Here is a 22,556-nt window from a genome sequence, read left to right as displayed (position 1 = left end):
ACATGCAGAGTTCAAGGCTGAGAGCAGCGACAGGTGCATCACCGCACACTGATTTTAGTATGTACTGTTCGATTGGTAAAGTTCATGTGCAGAAGTAGTTTTGAGATGATGTTGTGTTGCTGCAGGCTGAAAACACAGGGTGCATTGTTGACTTTTGGTTGAGTTTTACTCCTTCGTACCTCTTTTCAACATGTTGAATGAGATAGATATGTATATATAGGTGTCTGTTTACATTGAAACTGCAGAAATGTTGGAAACAATGTAGTTAGCATGCCACGCCATGAGATGGAGCTGTTTGTTTAGTCATTAAACAACACGCACACACGCTCGCAGAGAATATGCCATAAACATTAACAACGGGAGTACACAGACATTTGTATGGACAGACGACCAAGCTTGACTGTACTGGGAGTTATCACACTCTCGAGGCCAGTATTGTTGTTATTGTCCATCTTGTTGAGCAAAACTATTTATTACAGCCATGATGTGGATGTGCACTAGTAGCGTTTCAGAAAAGTGGCATTTTCCTCAGTTTCCATGGACATTGAGTTGGCCCATCTTCAAACCATTCTATTTCCTCCGTTTACAAAGAGATTGAGTTGGAGCACTATAAAAAAAAAGTTGCGTTTTCAGCGGCTCCGAGCACCGTTGTAGTGTAGAAGAAGAATTTTTTATTTTCACTTAGAAACATTGTCATGTAAACGGGGCCGAAACCTCAATATGTCTCTCCGATGACAATTTTCTCCAAAGGTGACAGGCTTGATTTATTTCCCAACAGCAGCAGATTCAGCTGTTTCCTATGGGCACAACCTCATCCAACAAATGCATGTCCCAGTTTTTTCTGTTTTGAACGAAATGTTTTGCTGAATAGAGAAAGACAATCGGAATATTTCCCCCCCTGCTCCTGTCAGTGGAGTTCCCCCTCTGTGCCCTGGCGTCATGACTTAGGACCCGTGCCAGCTCCACAGCCGTGCTGACGCAGCCCTTCTTCAGCACCACGGACAGTTACTCAATGCTCAGCGTCTGTATTTACTTCCTCTCGGCTGCCGGCGACGCTGTCTTTGTTCTCCCTGTCAGCGGGAAAATATTTAAGAGTGCGCAGACAAAGCGGGCCGCCATCCTTCATGTACCCGCTGCTTGAAAACGACGATGTACGAGTGCGGGAGCGCAGAACAAGATGAAACAATATCCCGGCGTCCTGCGTTAACTTCATATAGAATTTGTTCTCGGGTCCCAGCCACAGTGTTACAGAGCGATGTGAGGCAGACGGAAACAGAGCGGCAGTATTCAGAGCTGGTGACAATGATTTCCCAGAGGAGCGACGCTGCTGGTTATACTGCTCCTGGATTAGATTCAGTGTGTGTCACCCTTATATACTATACATAAAACAACTTCCTTTAAGATCCAGCACACCCAAAAGATTTGAATCAAAGAAAGAGGTAAAAGGAGGTTAAAGAGCTTCGAAAAGGATTCTATACAAGCCTGGATAAATGGCACACAACACTGCAGCCCAATGAATGTGTGTTTCAATGCAATGATGTGATGCCGTCAAAACCGTACCAGCACAAGGACACCTTCTTGGGTAATACGGCCATAATTTAAATGACATAATCTATGGCATGCTGTAAACGTACATCTAACACCCAGCCACAATTCGATGGCGCTCATAAAGTAAATAACACCCTGTTGGTTATTACAGTCATAATCTCAATGACCCACTGTGGTGCCCATAAATGTGTGTATTCCACAAGAGAGGGAGATTAATGAAAGGTCGTGGTGAAAAGGCCCCCGGGAGTTCATAAAACAACTGTAAAATTAAAAACAAGGGTAAGGGGGCTAAGAGAAAAAAAGGCCTTTAGTAATCAGGAGTTCCTTTTTATGGGTTTAATCTTGTTTTTTTGTTTTGTGCTGTGGGTCAGCGTGCATTTATGGTGGAGGAGTGTGACTGTGAAACACATTGGACTGCAGTCTGCAGGCAGAAAATTGATCCGGGAAAAAAAAAAAATAGCCTAAAGCTGAATAAAATTCAGACGATATCAATAACGTGGTTAAATAGACGACAGAGGGTTATAGCTTTTGTGTTCAATTTAAAGAGACATGATGTACATTTTGAATTATATCTGTACATGATGATCAATGGTTGGTGCTTCCAATAGCTCAGATAAGATCCAACAGGTAAATTATATATTGCTGCTAATCACATAGTCCAAACAGATGAGTGCTTGATCCGTTGTTGTGTTAACAATTTGAGTGACTCAATGCACCACCAAGTGGTCCAAACTTGCACAGCAGAACTAAACTGCTTGTGCCGTGTTGGATAACGTGGTGATATATATTTGATTTACATTGAACAAAGAAAATTGCATATTAACACAGGCTTGATTTCCTGAAAGAACATGTGCATGAGCTACTCACGACGTCAATCATTCCAATGCAGTAAGATTACATCTGTTACATATTTGGTTGTAATGTTTTGAATAAAGTAAGTTGTCCCTGTCTTCCCTGCTTTTGTCTCTCTGAACCAGCTCATCTTAGAGCTGCGATTATAAACTAAACAATCAGTGATGACTCTGGACCCAAGTTTGTGACCTCAGCTGTGTTTGCCATTTACTTGCTCAAATGTGCATTTTCTGCCTCTTTTCATCTGTTGAGTTAGATCTAACTCTGATTCTTTGGGTTCTTTCAAGGATTTAGAGGCTACTGAAACACAGCCAAGGTCATTTCCTCTCCTGTGAAATTCAGCAAAAAATTCGATTTTGCAAACCACTTTAGATTAATTTGTATTTAAGGTATATTCATTATCATATATAAAATTATAAGTGCATTTATTTTCATGTGTTTAGTTTTTTGTTTGTTTTTGCACAAGAGATATAATGCCTCCCTGTTTTGAAATTAACCAAGTGAAAGGTGTATTATTTACACAAGAGAGGCAGGATATCTTCTCCGTTGACCTAAACTGGGTAACTTTCAAAGGTTTTAACAGCGTTTACTTTGGATTATACTCACAGCTCAGTTCGATCCGGATAAAGTCTCTGATGCCCAGGTTTTCCAGAAACACCCCAGAGGGAGCCGTAGTTTTAAACAAGAAGGATATATCTGCACTCAGCTCTCCGTGGAAGGTTGGAAAGTGAAGGTAGGACGTCTCCTTATCGAAAAACGCTGCGTTCCAGAAGTTCTCTACGAAGCACAATGACAAGACCCCGTCGATAGAAGAAGACGAACCAGATTTTCCATTCTCTTTGACAAAAACACACAACGAGGAGAACTTACTGTCTCCATGACAACGGAGTGATCCTACCCGGTAGGCGGCTTCTGACCCGGGCCTTTTGACGTCACCCAGCACCAAAGCCCTGACTGGGAGACTCTCCTTATGGGTCAGCAGGCCGGAGTCTTCAGTCCTGAAGGAAGCAAGACAAAAACTTCAAATTAAGTGCTTTTGCTAAGTTTTTGCTCCCATGTGGTTGTTATGAGATGATGCCAATACAACCGTCAGTAGGTGCATTTATTTATTCTTAAACCAAAATATCACCATCCTGCCAGTCAAATCCGTTTTTCAGTCAAAACAGCTACTCCCAAAACAACACAGCGTCTGTCCGTTCACGCCCACATTCAGCTCCATGCACTCCAGATTATCTGCCTGTTTTCCTCCTTCCTGAGGAAAGGGCATAAAAATACATTTGCAAGGAGCTTATACAGCACTCCGCGAGTCTGATGAAATATTGAGGAGCGGTAGAAGCGTCGCTCTGTAAAAATAGAGTTGGCTTTGCACAAACAGTTTGCACTGGGAAATGATGGAAGTGAGCGAGGCATGCACACAACTGCCTACAACTCAACGCACTTCCATTGAAACTGTTCATTTCTCCTTTCCTCTGCTCAATTTATCCCATTTGATTCGGCGTTTGTTGAACGGCCAAAGTTACAAGCAGGGTTTGTCAGACATGTTCAGTATCCAGGAATGAGAGGTCAAAAGAGAAATATTTCTAGCGTGTTTACTCAGTCTGAGTGATCTCGCTGTTTACTACAGTCAGTTTGATTTTGACATGTTTTTAAACCAATCATATTGTTGGCTGTCTTCAAGCTGTCAGATCTTTTGCTACAACATTTCAGCCCCTTCAGAGTTTATTTCGTTTCTGCAATCCATGAGGTTGTGCTGCTGAAACTGTCTCTTGAGTTTTCGAAAAAAAATAAAAAATAAAATAAAAATCTATTCAAAATGCACATCGCTCCAATACTGTTTGTCATTTCTCATTTCTCTGCAGGAAGCAATGACAGTTTGCTCACATTGGATGGCTGACTTCAGAAAGTTTCACAATCAGGTTTGAGCCGTGTCATGACTTTGTGAGTAAAAATAAATACGATGTGCATCTATTTATTAGAGCCCGTACCACTCCATGCGATCGGCGTCGCAGTTGCAGTAATGTTCTGGATCCACGCAGTCGCCCTGCAGGCCGCAGGCACACTGCTGGCTGCCGGGCTGAGCTCCGCCCCAGTAAGTCTGGACACGCCCAGGACCCGGACCACCGAGCCACCAGCTGAATGGGGACCCATCTGAAACACACCAGGGGAGTCAAACACATTTTAGTTAAGAGGTCATATACTATACAGACCAAGTTCATCTTGAGTCGGCTGGGGAAATAATGCCATAATAACCTTTAAATTCAAATCTAAAAGTTTTTTCTTTGTTGTGGTGCAGAGTATACGTGATGAAAATGTCTATTATGTTGCAAAAAAATAAGCAATTACTACCCAAAACTACCACACCCTAAAATACCAGATGGGACCATTAAAATTGGCTTCATGTTGATTTTAATGAATCCTTCTGGTGCAAAATACAGTGAAATGTACAATAAACTTTTCTTATAGCTGTTGCATTGTGCATGTTTTTACAAACTCACCCTGACAGCATGACTTTGAGGCTAATGTTAGTTTACTCACAATGACCTCTGGGCCCGTTCAGACGTGGCATGAACATGTGTTTCGGGTTAGCAAGCCCTGATGCAGACTTGTCCATATCATGCCTTTCAGGCTAACCACTTGAGGTCGGATTGCGTCACTACTTCTACATCACTTCCACTAAATGGTCTGGCGCGCAGTTATGAGTCATTCAGCTTGCGCTGGACGGATTCCCATATAATCCACTATAATCCATGTTCTTTTACATAGTTTCATTAGAAAGGTGGAAAGACTGTATAACTTATATTGGCTCATTTTCGGAAACAAAAACATACATGGCTGCATTCCTGACCACCTGGAGAAGTGGTTTGAGCGAAAGCGCTTTGGTGCCTGTAGAGCTCACCACTTGTGATCGGAACACGTGAAATGCCTGTAAATGCGTGTAATAATGTGTAAAGATTTTTTAAGTTGAACAATTTCCTTGATGGTTTGGACGGATTGGTATTGGCCCCATTGGCCTTATGTTTGACACCCCTGATTAAAACAACAGTGTCATCATATTGACACACAATCAAGACATATTAGAGAACAGTCATTACTTTTTATTGAGAGCTTCGAGTAAGCACTCTGTCCTCTCTGAGGAGAGTTTGCATGTTCTCTCTGTGTTTGAGGTTAACTGGTGACTCTAAAAGGGCCTGTAGATCTGCATGTGTGACTCTGTCTGTCGATGGTGTACCCTGTCAGACTCCAGAAGATGGATGGTTTCAATTCACTTGAAAAAAAACAAACAAGAAAAAAAAAAATCTGTCAAGCATGTTAGAATAAATGCAACTACACTGCCGACTTTGTATAAATGTCTTTTGCATGCTGTGAGCATCATTAAGACAACAACCTTGTGAACTACTTGTTTCCATCAAACAAAGTCTAATAAAAAAATGTTTTATTGAACTGAAACTTTTCAATCACAGAACAAAACAATTCATATAAATACTACTGTAGTCATTATCATCTCCACAGGGACGCTACTGTTTTTCTTTACAAGCTACAGTGTTACATAATTTATTCCCAAGACTAAATGCTAAGAAATCCTCCTATTGTCTATTTATCTCATGATTTACTCAAACAGTCAATGCTTTGCTTTCCTGCAATTTACCCAAACATTAGCCTGTATTAAACATTTTTACAAGGATAATGCTTATATGTTGAAAAAGACTTGTGATAAAGGCTGAAAAATACTCAATAATAATAATAATAATAATAATAATAATAATAATAATAATAATAATAAGAATAATACTATGACACGACTGTTCAGTTGTGAATATTTCATGGTTTTTCATGGTTCAATTTGTTGTAATTGACATTATTTGTATCCATTAATGAAAAAAAACAACCCAGCATTTAAATGAAAAACAAAGATAAAGGAGTTGGAGAGAAACAGTTGTGCACAATCCATTAGTCTGGCTCAGAGGATGAAAATCCTCAGAAGCTGATTGAGTTTGTTGGAATGAGAGTGAGAGCGAGAGAGAGAGAGAGAGAGAGAGAGAGAGTCAGTCAAGTGTGTGTATGCGTGAAGGGGGGGTAATACAGTAAAGAAAATGAATTATGAGTAAATCACCAACAGAAATATACATTCTTAATACATGCAAAGCTAAAAATATGTTTCCCCCCCCACTGGATGTAAAGGTAATCATTCCATCTTACTATTATTATAATTATTATTATTAATAATAATAAAAACAATAACAATAATAATAATAATAATAATAATAATAATAATAATAATAATAATAATAATAATAATAATAACAATAATAATAATAATGCTTTTATTTTTTTATTTTTTTACTTCACAATCCGTAAAGCTTCACCTGGAGTGTTGAGGAGGCGGGACTTCTTGCAATTGTAGGAAAGCTCCTGCTCGCAGTGCTCTGATTGGCTGATGGCGGCATGAAGCTGCTCCTCTTTAGACGAGTAAGCAAAGTGGAGGAGCAGGTGAGGAACGTTGGGAGATGGTCGCACTTTGGTTAGCTCTGTGTTGTTGTGCTGGATCACCATCCACGTCTTCTCTTCTGAAGATAAACAGAAAAAAAAGACATTATTTCTGAAGAATCCCTTCTGGATATTTTCAAATGCTATTTTCAGGCAATTTGTTGCAAGAGAAGCAAAATGTTCAGCAGTCTTTGCATTTGCATTATTTTTTATGAGCTTCACTTAACATATCCTGTATTGATTAGTATATAAACTCGATTATGTAAATAAAAGAGGCATCCATTAAGCATTAAAGCACTAAATTAAAGTTAAAATGACCAAGTGAGGAAGAGTTCCAAACAAGAGCTGAATTAAATGTTTAGTGTCAAAAATTTTAATACTCATTTTTTTATTTATATCACAATATAGTGTCAAAGTTCAGGGAAAAAATGTCAGTTCAGAGCCTTTTCCCAGCATTTTTTTCTTTTTTCAATTTATAAACAGAGACCATGACAAAAACATATAAGTTATCATTGAAACTATGAATGATTCTGTATCATTTTATATTTTGAATATATTTTTCAAGAGAGATTATTTTGGGCCTATTTGAAAGTAATAATGACAAAATTAAATTATAAAACAAGGTTTTGTGCTAGGCTTCAAGGGAAACAGTTACAACAGCTACAGACTATATTTAAAGAATTAGCAGAAATGTTCTATTGAAAACATCTGTCTACCCCATAAAGAGTTTCTATTTCTTTCAACACTAGATTCATGTTTCGACATCGTAAATACTGTATGTGTGTGTGTGTGTGTGTCACCTGTCATGTTGCAGTACACCAGCTGCGGTCTGATTGGTCCGCTGCCGTCCACGTCGATGTAGAAGTGTCCAGACGAGTTGCCGTTGTGTTTGTACGCCTCGCAGGACTGCTCGTACACCGCTGGGAGGGAGAAGAACGGAAGCCGGGAGGAGGATCAACCACTGGATCTGGGTGTCATGATCTTCGTCTGAGGCTTTGTGCACTGTATATTCTCATAAAGTGGAACTCAACGCACAGCGATAGTGATGACTGATGGGAATGCACAGCCTCAATAAATAAAACTTTATCAGTCCTGCTTCCTCTGCTTGAATTTCATAAGTCTTCTGCTCTCGGGCACTTCAAATCAAATCCATATCTAAAAGTTCCCACAACTATTTATCTCTTCTCCACAACACAGAAAAGGGCTTTTCATTCATCATTCGCTCTCATGTGTAGTGAAGAAGAAGAAAAAAAACAACAAAAAAACGGCCTCTTTTCTTGCTCAAGGATCGGACTTGAAAGAATGAGCTTAAAAGCAGTAATTTTCACATATGAGCTCAACTTATCTGCAAAGTTGTATTCAGTCTGTAATTGGCCCTTTAGTCTCACTAACCCCTCTGATATCACTCACAAGCTGAAAGACTGAGAACCAGTGGTTTAAGGTATCACTTAAAAACATAAAGTCAACTTTTTTAAGGAAGTAAAAGTAGGAAAGTATCAGCTCTGAAATGTACATCGAGGCACAGACCCTTTTTAATTTTTTTATTTAAAATATACCAGGACACCTTTGTATGAAATCACTACTGAGGAAACGTATTTATTTTTAAATGTTTCACCTCCTGCAGCTCTGGTTTGAAAAGTGTTAGAGAATCGCCCTAAAAAAGATTCAAATCAAAAAGTTTTTGATACTGCAAGGTGGAGAAAGTACAGCTTTTTTTTTGGTTCAGATCAGTAAAAAGTCACAATAAAATGCACAGAGCCATGAATAAAAAAACCCTACTTGAGTACAATACCAAGCCGAGATACTTTGTTATTTGACTCCCCTGAGGGTGACAGGTACAACAGTATCCCTCAGATAGAGGCAATTTTCTAGAAAAAATGTTCTCAAGTTGCTAAAAGAAAACCTTTCTTTGCTTTGTCATAACTCATTTGCAGGTTGTGTGTTTGGGGGGGGGGGGAGAAAAGCCTCACTGCACTGTAAAGACTGAGCTAAGTGACTGTGCGAGTGGCACCTGCAGAATTACAGGTTTTCTGGGTGTTTTAAGTGGAAGCTGCCAGCTTGAAACCTTTCACAGCTTTAAATCCTGAATGATGGAGGGACAGATGGAGGTGACATCGACTGCACAGCATGTTAATAATAGTCTCCAGGCTGTCGTCTTCATTCATTTATCATCTCATTATCAGTCAGAGTATGTACTGGCTCTGTTATTTCATACTGTAAATCAGGGGAGGGAAACATTTCAAGTGGAAACGCATCGTTTTTATGATGCAATGTGAACAACTTCAGAAAAGGTTCCCACGGCAGTGTTTTAAAAATGATGTCTGTTTATACAGATACAGCAGAGATGCTGAAAACAATGTCGTTTTCATAGGGTTGATGGTAGTTTTTGTAATGAAACCACACACACATGCACGCAGAGAACAATATGTTATCAACAGTAACAATGAGCATATGCAGAAGGACGAATTACTACATTTCAGAAAGTGGAGACGTGAAGGAAACTGTATTTGTTTTTACACATGTTGAACGAATTGGTCACCAAATGCATCACCGTCTATCAGTTGGTTCCATTGTAATAAAATGTGCTAATTACTTCCCAAATTATCAATTTGATATGAAAACTGTTTGACACGTTTCGTTTGATCAACAGAGCAAAACATGAAGGAACTCAAGGGGTTGAAGAGACGTGTCTCATTGTTTTCCAAGCCTGAAGGTTTCCAACTCATTTTTGTTCTTGATCACGAGTTCACACTTGAGGAGGCGCAGGGTTACGGCGATAGGCACTCTGCTGATCAGTGAGGAGGAAACACACACACTGATGAACATGACCGCGATTGCCTGCTTGTACTCTGTATTTACAGTTATACTTTACACTGCCACAATTGATCAGCAATCAAAAATTTTATTAATTCACAAGAGTAACGTCTAAAACATGTGGGAAATGTGGACAACCGTCAATTAGTAACCGTGTATAAAACCGTTAATGCAATCCAATTAAATTCCACATATTTATTTATATTTAGATTCACATCGTCTCAAAGTTAGATGTGAAAGCAGTGTCGATGCAAACTAAATAGATAAATACATTAAAATATGCAGTTATATTTGTAGTTATTGATTACATGTCTCACAAAATCCATTCATGCATGGGGTGAACATGACGCACAGGAAGATAAAAAAAAAAAAAATAATAATTCAACCGCAGTCTTCTCACTGTGAGATGAAAGTACAAACCACTACGCCACCATGCCAAGTCCCTCAATAAAAACTATAACCCTACAATCATTATAAGAACGGTGTGAAAACCACCAAACAGCCTGATCATTGCAGAAAATCATTTTTTTTTTAGCCCTGTGCGTGCTGACATCTGTCGGACTTACAGCTGTGGCACGTAGCCCCGTTGTATCCGCTGTCGGAGCAGTTACAGTGGAAGACGGTCCAGGATTGGCTGCATCGGCCGCCGTGTTCACAGCGAATGGGAGAACACCTGGAGGAGAGAAACGGGGAGGAAAGAGTGAACAGGTGTGTGGGTGAAAGTTCTCCTTTTGAACAAAAAAAACCAAAAACCCAACTTTACTCTTTTCATAAAAGTTGAGACTGCAAGTTTAGAGAATAATTTACTTGTTTGAGCAGCTTTGAGTCTTTTTTGAACAGTTCTTCAGGTTGTTGAATGCCAAAAGCCTTTCAGTCGGTGCCAGAACGCACCCTTTATCTCCAGCCATCAAGAGACAAGAAACTCTTGTTTTATTTGTTTGAAACAGCAGCTGAAGGAGCTTTTATGATTTTTACAAGAACTTTCCCTCTTTTATAAGTCGAGATGCTGGATATTGATGACGGCAAAAAAGTTTCAAACTCTTACTCACAAATTGGGCACGCTTGGAATAATTTTTCAAAATGAGTCTGTTGCATGAAGCAGCTTCATGAAGTGGATAGAAGGCATTTGAGGACATGTTTACTCAGACGTGCTATTCGCTCCACGGCCAAATGTGTGTGGGAGGGTCAGAAGAAAAAAAATAAATAAAAGAAAATCTTTTCTTTTTAATATTTGGAGGAGGTCATATTTTGCGTTTGGGCAGCATGTTGTGGGAGGATGATGAAGAGGATAAACAAAATCTGTCTGAAAGATCTTCATTCGTCTGAAGAAACTGCCTGGTTAAAAGAATAATAACCCTTTCATTTCAACATACTGTGCATGTCATCTGATGATGGGGAGATACAGTATATATACTCCCGTTTATAAACACATGTCTGTGCCTCATGCAATCAGCATCAGTTTTACAATAAACCTCACTGGAGTGAAACTTTCTAGTCCTATATCTATGATGAGTGTTATATAACTGGAGACTGTAGTGTTGTATTGTCTCAGCGACCATGTAGTTTCTGGACTGAAAAGAGGGACCTGTTATTAAGGCTTCATTTGTACATTTTAAGTAAATATGTATTTACTTAATATGTGTATTTTATATGTATTGTATTGTATATGTATTTTTTTCTTTTTTTGCATTTTAAGTTCAGAAAAGCTTTGCATTTATGCAGTTACGTCAGTGAAACAATGTCCATTTACATGAAGATGGCAGAAACACAGACAATGATGTCGTCAGCATGCCAAGCCACTAGTGGGTACTGTTGTTTGTTTTTGTAATGGAATCGCACATATGTACATTCAGGCAAAAATATACTATTAACATTAACATAGACATTCATTTGATTGGGGTTTTTTTTTTCCATTTCCATGGAAATGGAGACGTGGCTTTTTCAAAAAGTTGCATATTCAGTCTGTTTCAACGGAGTCGGAGCGTTTTCAAGAAGCGTTTTCCCCCCAGTTTTCACATAGCTGGAGCATTTTCAAAAGGTGAAGTTTTCCCCTGTTTCCATAGCGATGGAGTCAGGGCATTTTCAAAAATGTGCATTTTCATCCCGTTTTCATGGAGACAGTCGGAGCAATTTTTTGGAAAAACGTGGCGTTTCCCCCAGTTTTCATGTAGCTGGAGCTCTTTCAAAAAGTTACGGTTTCCTCTGTTTGCATGGAGACGGAGTCAGAGCATTTTTTGAAGAGTTGTGTGTTCATCTTGTTCTCATGATGTCAAGTTTTCATTCAACAAAAGACATTCCGGCCCTTTTGTCCTTTGCTCCACATACACCTTTGCTGACTTGGTGGTTCGAGGCGATTTGATAAATAGTTTTCCTTACAAACAATGTGCTTGGAGCTATCTTTATATTGATCATGTCTTGGCTTCTTTTCGGAGCCCTTTTTCTTCTTGCATCTCGATAACAGTATTTTGTTCATGTGGTTTGCTCCAAATGGCTGATTCACACGCACACACACACACGCACGCACACACACACACACACACACACACCACCTCCAATAAATTCCACTGTGCTTTATGGGTTTTATCAGGCGAAATTAGGAAATTAATGAATATGTCATGAATCCTAACTGCTAACACATGTGTTTGATTGTGTGTTTTGCTCCAAACAGACCCAAAAGAAAAAAATCAACGACTCCACTGAATCTGGAACCTCCTGCTTGGAATATATGCGCCGACTCAGCAGCTTGTCAGCCTGCTCCAGTGCTTTTTTTTTTTTTAAACATTCATTTATCTCTATACTGCTTTAATAAAAAGAAAGCTGGTCAGCATTTAGCTGGATGGATGATTATTTTTCATGCCTGGGTTCAGTTGGAAACACAAATTCTGGCTTAATCAGTAGGCCTGTGACAGTGTCGTATTATCAGATGAGGTTGGAGATTCTCAGTGTTTTCACTTCGATTTATTTACTTATTTTTAGACGTTGATTAAAAATAGTGGCTATGAAGAAAAGGGGGAATGAAAGAGAATTGCTCAAGTTGCACTGCAGCCTTGTTTAAATTTAGGCTGGATGCTAAATGAGGATCTGACTCTGGGGTCACGGGGTCTCAGGCTGAATCTGTGCTGCAGTCATGAGATTCTCTGGCTAGTGTACTTGAATAAGACATGCAATATATCATACATCATATCATGTTTCATCTTCATGAGACGAGTAGCGTAGCATGTCTTTTTTAATGTTCTCAATGGGACTTTAGAATTAAAAAATTAAAAATAAAATACGATGAATAAATTAATTAGAAGGAAGATCCAAAGTTCTGTCCAGGACCTGCTGGAGAGATGTTTTCTGTTGCTTGGATCCCGTTTATACAATAACGTTTTAAGTGAAAACACATAATTTTTCAACGTGAGGTCCTTCCAGTTGATCTTATGGGGGATGTCTGGGGGTCTTTTTTGTGTGCTTTTTTTGCTCTCCATATTGCCATCACAGGTCCATGTGGAAAGAGCAGGAAATAAACACCCAACAGCATTTTATGATGTTTTTCTTTATTTGTCCTAACAGCAGTCTACCAGTCTCTGCTTTGTTTATGTGCTTCAGCTTCACACTCATAGCGAGATTATTACCTGTTTGAGTCTGTTCGTGGGCCGTTTCTGTTCTCCAGTTTGAGAGCACATTCCACAAACCGCAATTAGTTGAATTGCCTGTCGGTTTATTCTGTGCGACTGTATATTTCCTGTCCACACGGGCCCTGTTGAATGCTGCTACAGCATACGACTACCCCGAATAAAACAGTCTCGAAGACAGATGTTAAAGATGTCAGCTTGAGCACAAAGCTAGAGCATAAACACAACATCAAGATCACACACGCATCGGGACAACAGTTCGTACAGGAGGAAGACTGCATTGCAGACGGATAACCACAGACGGATGACCAGCTGGGTGCCCTCCAGACTAGAAACGGCCTCATCTAAAAACACACATCCCTCCTCTGATTTTAGCCGTGAGGCACCTGGGGAGCGGAGACTTTTTAACACACTGAATCAGAGTTCGTCAGCACACCACCTCCCAGCAGCTCGTCAGCCATATGGCCAATTTGTGTCCAACCTTTCAGATAACCCCTTTCCCATCTTCCCTCGGATGGCGCGCCGCGCTTTGGCTGAAAGTCAATAAAAATCTGGTGAAGCGATTAAGCCATTTTATGACACTCTTTGAACCGGGAAGGCGAAATAAAAAAAGAAAAAAAAGAAAAGAAAAGAGTTGATGGACAGTTTCACAATGAAAACAATACACCCCACTGAAATTATTTAATAAAGACAGTTATTAACGTGCACTATACCAGTTTATTTTCTTTGCATGTGTTCAGCCAAAGTGAGCAGTCTTGCTATAGCATATGGTGTGGAGCTGATGCTGCGTTTCCTGTGGGTTTGCACTCCATTTGTGTTGTTAATGGAGTGTTTGCTCTGGCTAATAACGCTATTTGCTGCTGGCAATAACTCTGCAACACACAGTCCAACACACACACACACACACACACACACACACACACACACACACACACACACACACACACACACACACACACACACACACACACACACACACTTATATACATACATATATCCAGTAATAACCCGGTGTGAAGTATAAGCGCCGTGCACACTCACCGAGTCCATTTTCCACCTGACTTTACTGTACGGTATATCCCATGAGTCCACAATTCAATCAGGCAGGATCACAGCAGGAAAGCATGTACTGGACTCCCTGTCTTTACTGGAATACAGATTTATAATTTTTATTTTTATTTTTTGCTATGGTTTGTTCCAGTGAGCGATCTGATCTGTGGAGGAACTGTATTCCGATGAATGATAATGCTGAAACAGGCCACCATTTAATTAAAATCACTCGAGCAGATTCCCCTTATCTGGCGAGGATATGCAGTGTTTACATTCAATTAACTGTATATGCTGCATGTTCATGTGTGTGGGTGTGTATGTGTATGTGTGTGTGTGTCCTCCAGCACCCCAGAGGCAGGCTTATAATTGTTGTAATTGTCTCATTAATTGTGCTGCTATTTAGCGTGACACCAGAACAGTAAAGGATTGGTTCTGCTCTCACTCCGTCACTCCCCTCTGTTTGTTTCTCCTCTCCTGAGGTTTCAGCTCCCAGCCCGCGCTGTTACTAATACACAGCTTGTGTTTATACTTTTTTGTGCCATAATACAATTTCAGAATTACAAAAGATGATATTTAGGAGGCTTTTAAACACATTTTACTTGATACTGCATTCGCCTAATCTGGAATTCAATAAGTATTTTGTACCTCAAAATAGATTTTAGAGAAGGCAAAGCCATGCTGGCTCAGCTGTGTTCAGTTTGCTGCTTCTCTCTTTGTGTTCATTGTCAATACTCTTCATCATTTCCAGTTTTGACAGCAGCTTCCATAGAATGTTTCCCTCAATCAAAGCTAAACATGAAATTAGCATTAGACAGATGTGCCTCATAAACAGGACTGAACATAAAGAGCGACGTCACTCTGTATTTCCTATAAGAACTATTCATTTTAATGTTTGACGTTGAGCGTTTTGTCTTCACCTGGGCTCAAACCCCACTCCTGGTAAGTGCATGTACTCCTCTGACACGGAATAACTTCTTACAAAGAAAACATGCAATTGAGTGAAAAGCCAAGCAAGGTTTTCATCAAACATGTGATGACTCGTGTATTTGGATGTAAATTGATTGCACTTTTCCACGTTCAAAACTCTATTTTGTTTGTAACTCTGCATAAGGTTGTAGTCATTTCACTTCATTCCTCAATATTTGCAAAACGTTTAGGGGTAATTGAGGTTTAAAAGATCATCTTGCTGGTGAGATAATAGACTCTCCCTTTAGTTTATGTCTATGTGGAACTTGGATAAAAAACACAATAGAGAAGACAAATGGATTTGTGTTTTTACATGGTGGCTTCCACAATCCAAAAATGTGTGTCTCAGGTGAATGATTTTCCTCTAAATTGAATATGTGTGTGGTTGCCTGCGGCGCTGTGTTCGTCTTGTGATGGACTGGTTAAAACCTGCATTTCGCCAAACTGGGATTGTGTCCAGCATCCTGTGACATATTATTGGATTAAGCTGCAGAGAAGAAGAATGGATGTGTTTTCTTTTTTTTCCTCCATTTTTTTTCTCCGAAGGAGCTCAAGCCGACTGGCCACCACCCCAATTACTTTAAATTATCAGCTTTCCGCATGACATCCTATTCTCCTGCACGGCTGTTTTGAAGTCAGTTTAAAAGGTAATAATAAGCCAAGTTTTTAATTTCACAGCCATTCAGCTCTACTTTTAAATCTTCATATATGTGGCTCTTTCTGTCACACCATATTGCCATTCCTCTTCACTCACCCTATTTCAGTCATTATACGACTGCTTAATGATCACTGTAGTCATAAATGTAAAGTCCAAATCCCTCTACCAGCCCATTTTTATTGAATCTAATGTTATCTTTCTTTTTTCTGACACAAATTCCATGTATTTTGTTATTTTTTTTTAGCTATGAATTAAACTAATTGCCCCTCTAGGGGCCAATCAAACCCTCAGACAGACAACACAAGAAAATGACACAGAGGACCAGAAAGTTATTACTGCGGCGAATAATGGAAAATTCTATAATCCAGTCAAAATGCTAATAGAAGGGTCTATTATAGGTTTCTTCTTTCTGGAATTGCTGTTGAATTGCTATGGTTGTACTCTCAGATGTTCTTCACAACTTAACCAATCCTCTGTTTTAATGTGTTTTTAAATAAACTTCAAAAACTCAATACACACATTGAGGGTTGACTTTTAGAGCATGTGTGTTGTCCTTAATGGCTTGGGTGTTGCAATTGATCTTACAATCGATTCCTATGTTGTCGTCCACATGCCTATGGCAACAAATTCAACATGTCTGTTGCACTGGGTTTAGTAAACAACAGAGAAAATACACATCAGCAGGAAAACAGTGATCACTGTGCCAATTTCACACCACTGGTCTCCACAGAACAATAGTCGTCTATTCCAAATGTGGAGCGATACTGAGTGTGTCTCCTGGGTTGCGCGGTCTCTCTCTCTCTCTCTCTCTCTCTCTCTCTCTCTCTCTCTCTCTCTCTCTCTCTCTCTCTCTCTTCTCTCTCTTTCTCGCTCTCTCTCTCTTTCTCGCTCTCTCTCTCTCTTAAAACATGGCATCCTACCTCACCTTAGGAATTAATTACTGTGTATTCCAAAGACAATGAAAGAAAAATTATGTTTCAAAACAACCAAAAAGGCTCTTTCTTAAATTACGTTAAATCACCGACTTCGGTTTCTTGCTCTTGTAGAACATGCATAAAATGGTTTTTTCATTAGCTGCCTTACTTCCATTTTCAAATAGGTAAAAATACATTTTTATAACAGCTCGAGCTTTTCTTATGATCATAATGACTAATAATGGAAATTTGTGCACGACTTCTCCTGCATGGTCCGTATGTTTGACGCACACTTTGGTTGGGATATAACAAGCAAACCAGGGTAGTGGTTTCAGGAAATGCATTCAAAATGTCCTATTAGTCCTCAGGGGTTGATGCTCTTTTTTTGTTGCGAGTCCCGGGTTATAGTTCATTGCGCTTGAAAGCTCAACACTGCTCAAATCCATCACAAATAATGATTTCACTCAAATGGAACGTATGTACCTTTGTGAAACCCAACACATATTCCCTCTCTGAGTAAAGAAAGCTCAGAAGATGAGGTCAAACATTTACTCGATTGTGCCATACTATTTGTCTAATGTCATTGTTGTTAAGCTAAATAATACAAAGAAAGACGTGCCAAATCTCTGATTTGCTTTTTGTTGCATTTTAATTTTTTTTGACATTATCACTTGTGACTTTGTCATAACATGACACAGTCACCAGGATGGCCGAGTGGTTAAGGCGTTGGACTTAAGATCCAATGGACAAATGTCCACGTGGGTTCAACCCCCACTCCTGGTAAAAATTACCTGAAAATGTGAGTCAAGCCAAAGCTGAACATTTTAGAAGAGCTGAACTTGACTGAAAATTGCAACTCAACTTAACCCATTTTGACCTTGAATCCTTTAAAGGAAAATGTCAACATATCTCAATCCTGGTGTTTAATATCACCCATTCAGTTTGAAATATTAAGAATTTTTTATTTCACACAGTCAATTTTGACCACGTTACACTGTCGCTCTCAAGACGAAATGAGCAGACACCCTTTTGGATTGGATTCCCACACTTTTAAATACAGAGCAGCTGCTCTCACCAGTTATCGTGCCTTGATTCCATGAAAAAAAGAAAGACTTAGGTGGGAAAAGTGAGTCACCAGGATGGCCGAGAGGTTAAGGCGTTGGACTTAAGATCCAATGGGCAAATGCCCTCGTGGGTTCGAACCCCACTCCTGGTAGAAGAGCCACAAGCTCAAAGGTAACAATTCCAATATAGCCAACGTCTGCTGGCTGTGTTTATTGTGTTACTGGCTAATAAACTGACCTGTCGATGATTCCACACATGTCAATCTGCAGGTTGCTGTAGTTTCCCAGCTGCTTTTGCTGCACCTTGATCAGATCCAGGTTCTGGTTGTCGACACTCAGTAAGCGCATGCAGCCCTGGAAGGCAGGAAATGGGTTTCTGCACTCCTGATGGTGGTCTTTATCCGGGCAGCCTGCACAGAAGAACATTAGGTGGAATTAGACACCACACGGACGCATTTCAGGAGATAATTGTAATGTTTTGATATGTCTTAAATGAGTGATCAGCAACCTGTTTTAATGGTTCACAAGGTGGTTTTATGAATCTTACCGCCAAAGAAGAGGTGATTCTTGACAGCAACAGGAAACGACGGGCTTGCGTGAACACTTCCACTTTCTTCTTTGTCTACAGTGACGGTCAGGCGGCCTCGTCTGGAGTTCAGCTCCACCGAATGCCACTGGCCGTCGTTCAAAACACCACCTGGATAAGAAAATGTGTTTAGAAAACTGAAAATTATATTTCTTTACACGCTTATGGTTGCACACCGAGCCATTAAGACCGGCAGCAGATGCTAGCAAGATTTGGAGCCAAGCATGGATACTCATGTAGGCAATGACCAAATGAGATATTCAATCACCAAACCGCCTGTCACACATTCTACTACAGCAGCTTTTAAATCACCTATTCCGAACACTGAGTCATTATCCCAAAACAATTCTATAGATTGATCACAACATCCAGCAAGAACAGGCGACTTTCCTCCTTCCCACCTCCTTCGTATGACTGACCGGCATCAAGTGGAGCCCGGGCCGTGCCAGCCGTGTGGATCTGTGTGTTGTGAGCAGCTAAGGGAATAGATCAATATCTCATTATCTCTTCTGTTTTTCTTACTGGCAAAGCTTTCTTGGAGAGCACACCCCAGTCATCTAACGGTGCCATCTGCCGCTGAGTGGTCACAGTGGGGGTGCTACCGAACGCTTGGCAGGCAGTAAGTTTAAGTCAGCAGACGATAATGGAAATATTGCATCTCATCATGTCTTCTTGAGGCTGTACAAAGCAGAATTATTTAAAAAAAAATTGTTGGGGCTTCTAAAAGCCTCTCTAAATAGTGATGTTTATCTCGTACGATCTCCCTCCGGGTTTTGACATCTGATCAATGCATCTTCGAAAGTCACACCTGGTAGTGCAATACTTTTCCAATAGCTTGATTATGCTGACATTCAAGCTGTGACAGGTGACAGATAATATCGGTTTCATGCTTCTACTTTTTGATGAAAAGGACATATTCTTTTTTGAGGCCTTAGTAATCTTGTGGGAGTTGAATGCGCTCATAACTGCTGCAATATAAGCCATTTACAGAGACTGCACAAAGCAGCCTCTATCTCAAATGCTTTCTCTTGTCGCCTGTCTTTCACAGTCAACATGCACCAAACATTAACTATTTCTGTTAATGTCATACGCAGCTATTATTTCAATTCAGTAACCGTGTGTGTGTGCATGCGCGTATGTGTATTCACCATTATTCCATCACACCAGTAAACAACCTACTACAATAAATGTTTTAACTCGGCTTTTAGTGAGTTCTGACATGTCAACAACAAGTGGGAGCCGGGCGGCTGTCGAGGCTCATTGTGTTTTATTCTACTGCTGAATTCACATTAGCGCTGCCAGTGCTACATTTTATCAAGCTTTTCTGAGTTCAGGGTTTGTTAAGTTTTTGCCTTCAGGTGATCGTGGACCAACGGCACAAGCAGCAGGTTAAGATAAGTCACCAAAACCAAACCAAATTACAGCTAATGCAGCGATAGAGGCTGCTAATTCCACCAGCAGCCATCCTGTTTTCGCTTTGATTTTGATCTGGATCTGATCGGGTTTTGTTGCCTTAGCCTGATGTCGGTACTGGCTTCTCCAGCCCTGTACAGGGTTGGCCAATTTGTTTGTTTGTTTGCTTGTTTGTTTGGCCGAGCTGTCACGCCCATATTTCAGTTTATACTTTTCCTGTTTTCCTGTTTCTTGTGACAAAGGGTTTTAGCGTGTACTCCTCCAGCGTACACTCCCTTCAACAAACAAGAAGAAAAAAACAACCAGATTAAAATTTTAAATAAATTGAATAAATATGTTCACCCTTTCTGTGAGTCGTAACAGCCTTTGACTTTTCGATCGACCTGCATCCTTTTTGTGTTTTCGTTTCACAAAAGTTTCATGTTTACACAGCAACGTTTTGAAAACAATGTTTATTTACACAAAATGACAACAGACTCTGAGTTAGCATGTTGGACCACTAGTTAGGTGCTGTTTTTGTATTGATAAATCCTAAATCCTAAATCCTAAATCCTACACAGAGGTGTAGGATTTAGTACTTTTGCCGAACTTCAACAAGCTCCCTGGTGGTTGAAGCCCGGGTTGAGACTGTGTCGTCTGCATGTTTTTCCTGTGGAAGAGTTTTTACTTCCACAGTCCAGAAAAACAAAATTTCAAGTGAGTGAAATAAGCCTGTCTTTGCCCTGTGAGTGCACCCTGCACTGACCTATATTCAGTCAGAACCCTGCAACCCAGGGTCAGATAAAGCAGTATAAAATATGGATTTTGATATTATGAGATAAGGTGAGGAATTAAAAGGAATGCCACAATATTGTCGAAATACCCCAGCAAATAAAATTTGATTGGTAGTAGTTAGTGAGGATATATGAAATATGTTTTCAGAGTTTGGACTGACCTGCACTGAGCTCCAACAGCACTCTCCCGGCTTTATGGACCTGCAGTCGAAGTCGGGCCTGACTCAGGTACAGCCAGACCACGCCTCCCTGCTGAGGAAGGTCAAAGGTGAGCAGAAGACCTGCCTTGTCCCAGGTCCTGAACTGGAAGCCGATGGACACGCCTCCTGAGGAGGAGGAGGAGGAGGACGCCGTCGTCCCCGGCAACTGGAGGAAGCTCAGCGGGCCAGTGAATGTCACGGCCACAGACAGCGGTTCAGCACAAGAAAAGGTCACATTGCCCTGAGAGGAGAGAGAGAGAGCAAGAGAGAGAGAGAGAGAGAGAGAGAGAAATGATTACTAGAGATATAAAACAACAGAAAACATGAATATTAATCAGTTGCAGAGGGCGTGCCCTCGTGCCACAATGATCTCATCAGCAAGTCTCCTTTAAGAGGACATTGATATTACCATAATGATAACAGCGAAGCTGCGGATGAGATCATGAACGCCAGCCGAAAGTACCAAAGTCACCCAGCGAGGAGGTAAAAAAAGATAAAGAACGGGAGTATAAAGCATGGGCAGTTCTCTAATATCTTGACATCTCTGTTACAGTCCATTGTTTTGAGTAGTGGTAATGACACTGGGTCTATTGCTAAGGCTGCAGCAGCAATATATTACAGTTCTGAAACCTCTGCTGGGAATTTCAGAGCCGCTATCTTTACAATGCTCCAGAAACACAGACGACACCTAAAAGCCCTTTGTGGTGCAGTTAAAGTGATGTACGATAATTCACGTGGCTGTGCTGCTGCACAATGCAAAGTGAAAACTTACCTTTAAAAACCCTCAAACGTCTGCTGCAGACTCTAGCAACAATATGCCAATCCTTCCCCACCCACACGCTTTACTTTCTTTATATTAATGCCTCCTCGCAGAGCCGTAAGAAGCACCATTTAGCCTGCGCGTTAAATTGGACCATAACTTTGTGTGCTTTTACCTCGAGAGCCCAGCACCACTCTAAAACGACCTCGATTACATCCTCAGCCATGCATGTGGATCTTCCCACCACTTTACGAAGACTTCATGTTTTCTTTTTCCGTCTAGACCTCTACTGTAATGAGAAAGCATTTGTCTCCCACCCCTCCCCAAAGAAGTGCTGTTCCAAAGCGGTCGCACCACTTGTTGTGTCTGTGGAAACATCTAAAGATTCTAATAGCAAACATGAAACGGCATTAGCGAGAATGTAACCACCACTACACTTCTCAGTTTTGGCTTCATTAAGCAGACCAGCAGCTCATTTAGCAGCAGAAGCTTTCAGAGAAACCAGAACAAGCTACTTATGAGTGGCAAAGCACAGAACTGACCGCCAAGCTTGAAAGAAAAGAAACAGGAAACAAAGGGAGTCAGACCAGCTATGGTATAATAATTAGAGAAATCACCCCCCCCCTCAATTCTGAAATGCTACATAATTCATGTGACTGTGTGCACTAACATTTAGTTTTACAAATGCTATGTATTTGGTAGAGGTTAGGTTTTTAGTGGGGCCACAGAATATGCTGTGAATTTATTGCTATAGCAATATAACCATGCGCAATATATATATCAGAAACGACCGAACTGCAAAATGTGTTTCCATGCACTGTGCATTCATGCTGGGCAACGTCAAAATGACAGGTTT

The 22,556-nt window shown here is 40.4% G+C and overlaps 1 protein-coding gene across 1 annotated transcript in view; it reads right to left on the bottom strand.

Annotated features, from left to right (window-relative positions):
* cntnap3 (contactin associated protein family member 3) overlaps nt 1–22,556 on the bottom strand; it is a gene marked incomplete at both ends in the record, with an annotated part of 72,311 nt that overhangs the window by 22,640 nt on the left and 27,115 nt on the right. The window contains 9 exons of the mRNA XM_080502972.1: nt 3,007–3,177; nt 3,271–3,398; nt 4,386–4,548; nt 6,765–6,965; nt 7,686–7,805; nt 10,266–10,372; nt 18,207–18,378; nt 18,516–18,665; nt 20,902–21,181. Coding sequence (XP_080359098.1) covers nt 3,007–3,177; nt 3,271–3,398; nt 4,386–4,548; nt 6,765–6,965; nt 7,686–7,805; nt 10,266–10,372; nt 18,207–18,378; nt 18,516–18,665; nt 20,902–21,181 — 1,492 coding nt within the window. The remainder of the gene's footprint in view (nt 1–3,006; nt 3,178–3,270; nt 3,399–4,385; nt 4,549–6,764; nt 6,966–7,685; nt 7,806–10,265; nt 10,373–18,206; nt 18,379–18,515; nt 18,666–20,901; nt 21,182–22,556) is intronic.

The sequence above is a fragment of the Blennius ocellaris genome (genome assembly GCF_963422515.1).
Source record: "Blennius ocellaris genome assembly, chromosome: 10".
Taxonomy (NCBI): domain Eukaryota; kingdom Metazoa; phylum Chordata; class Actinopteri; order Blenniiformes; family Blenniidae; genus Blennius; species Blennius ocellaris.
This window is presented reverse-complemented; position numbering and strand designations above follow the sequence as displayed.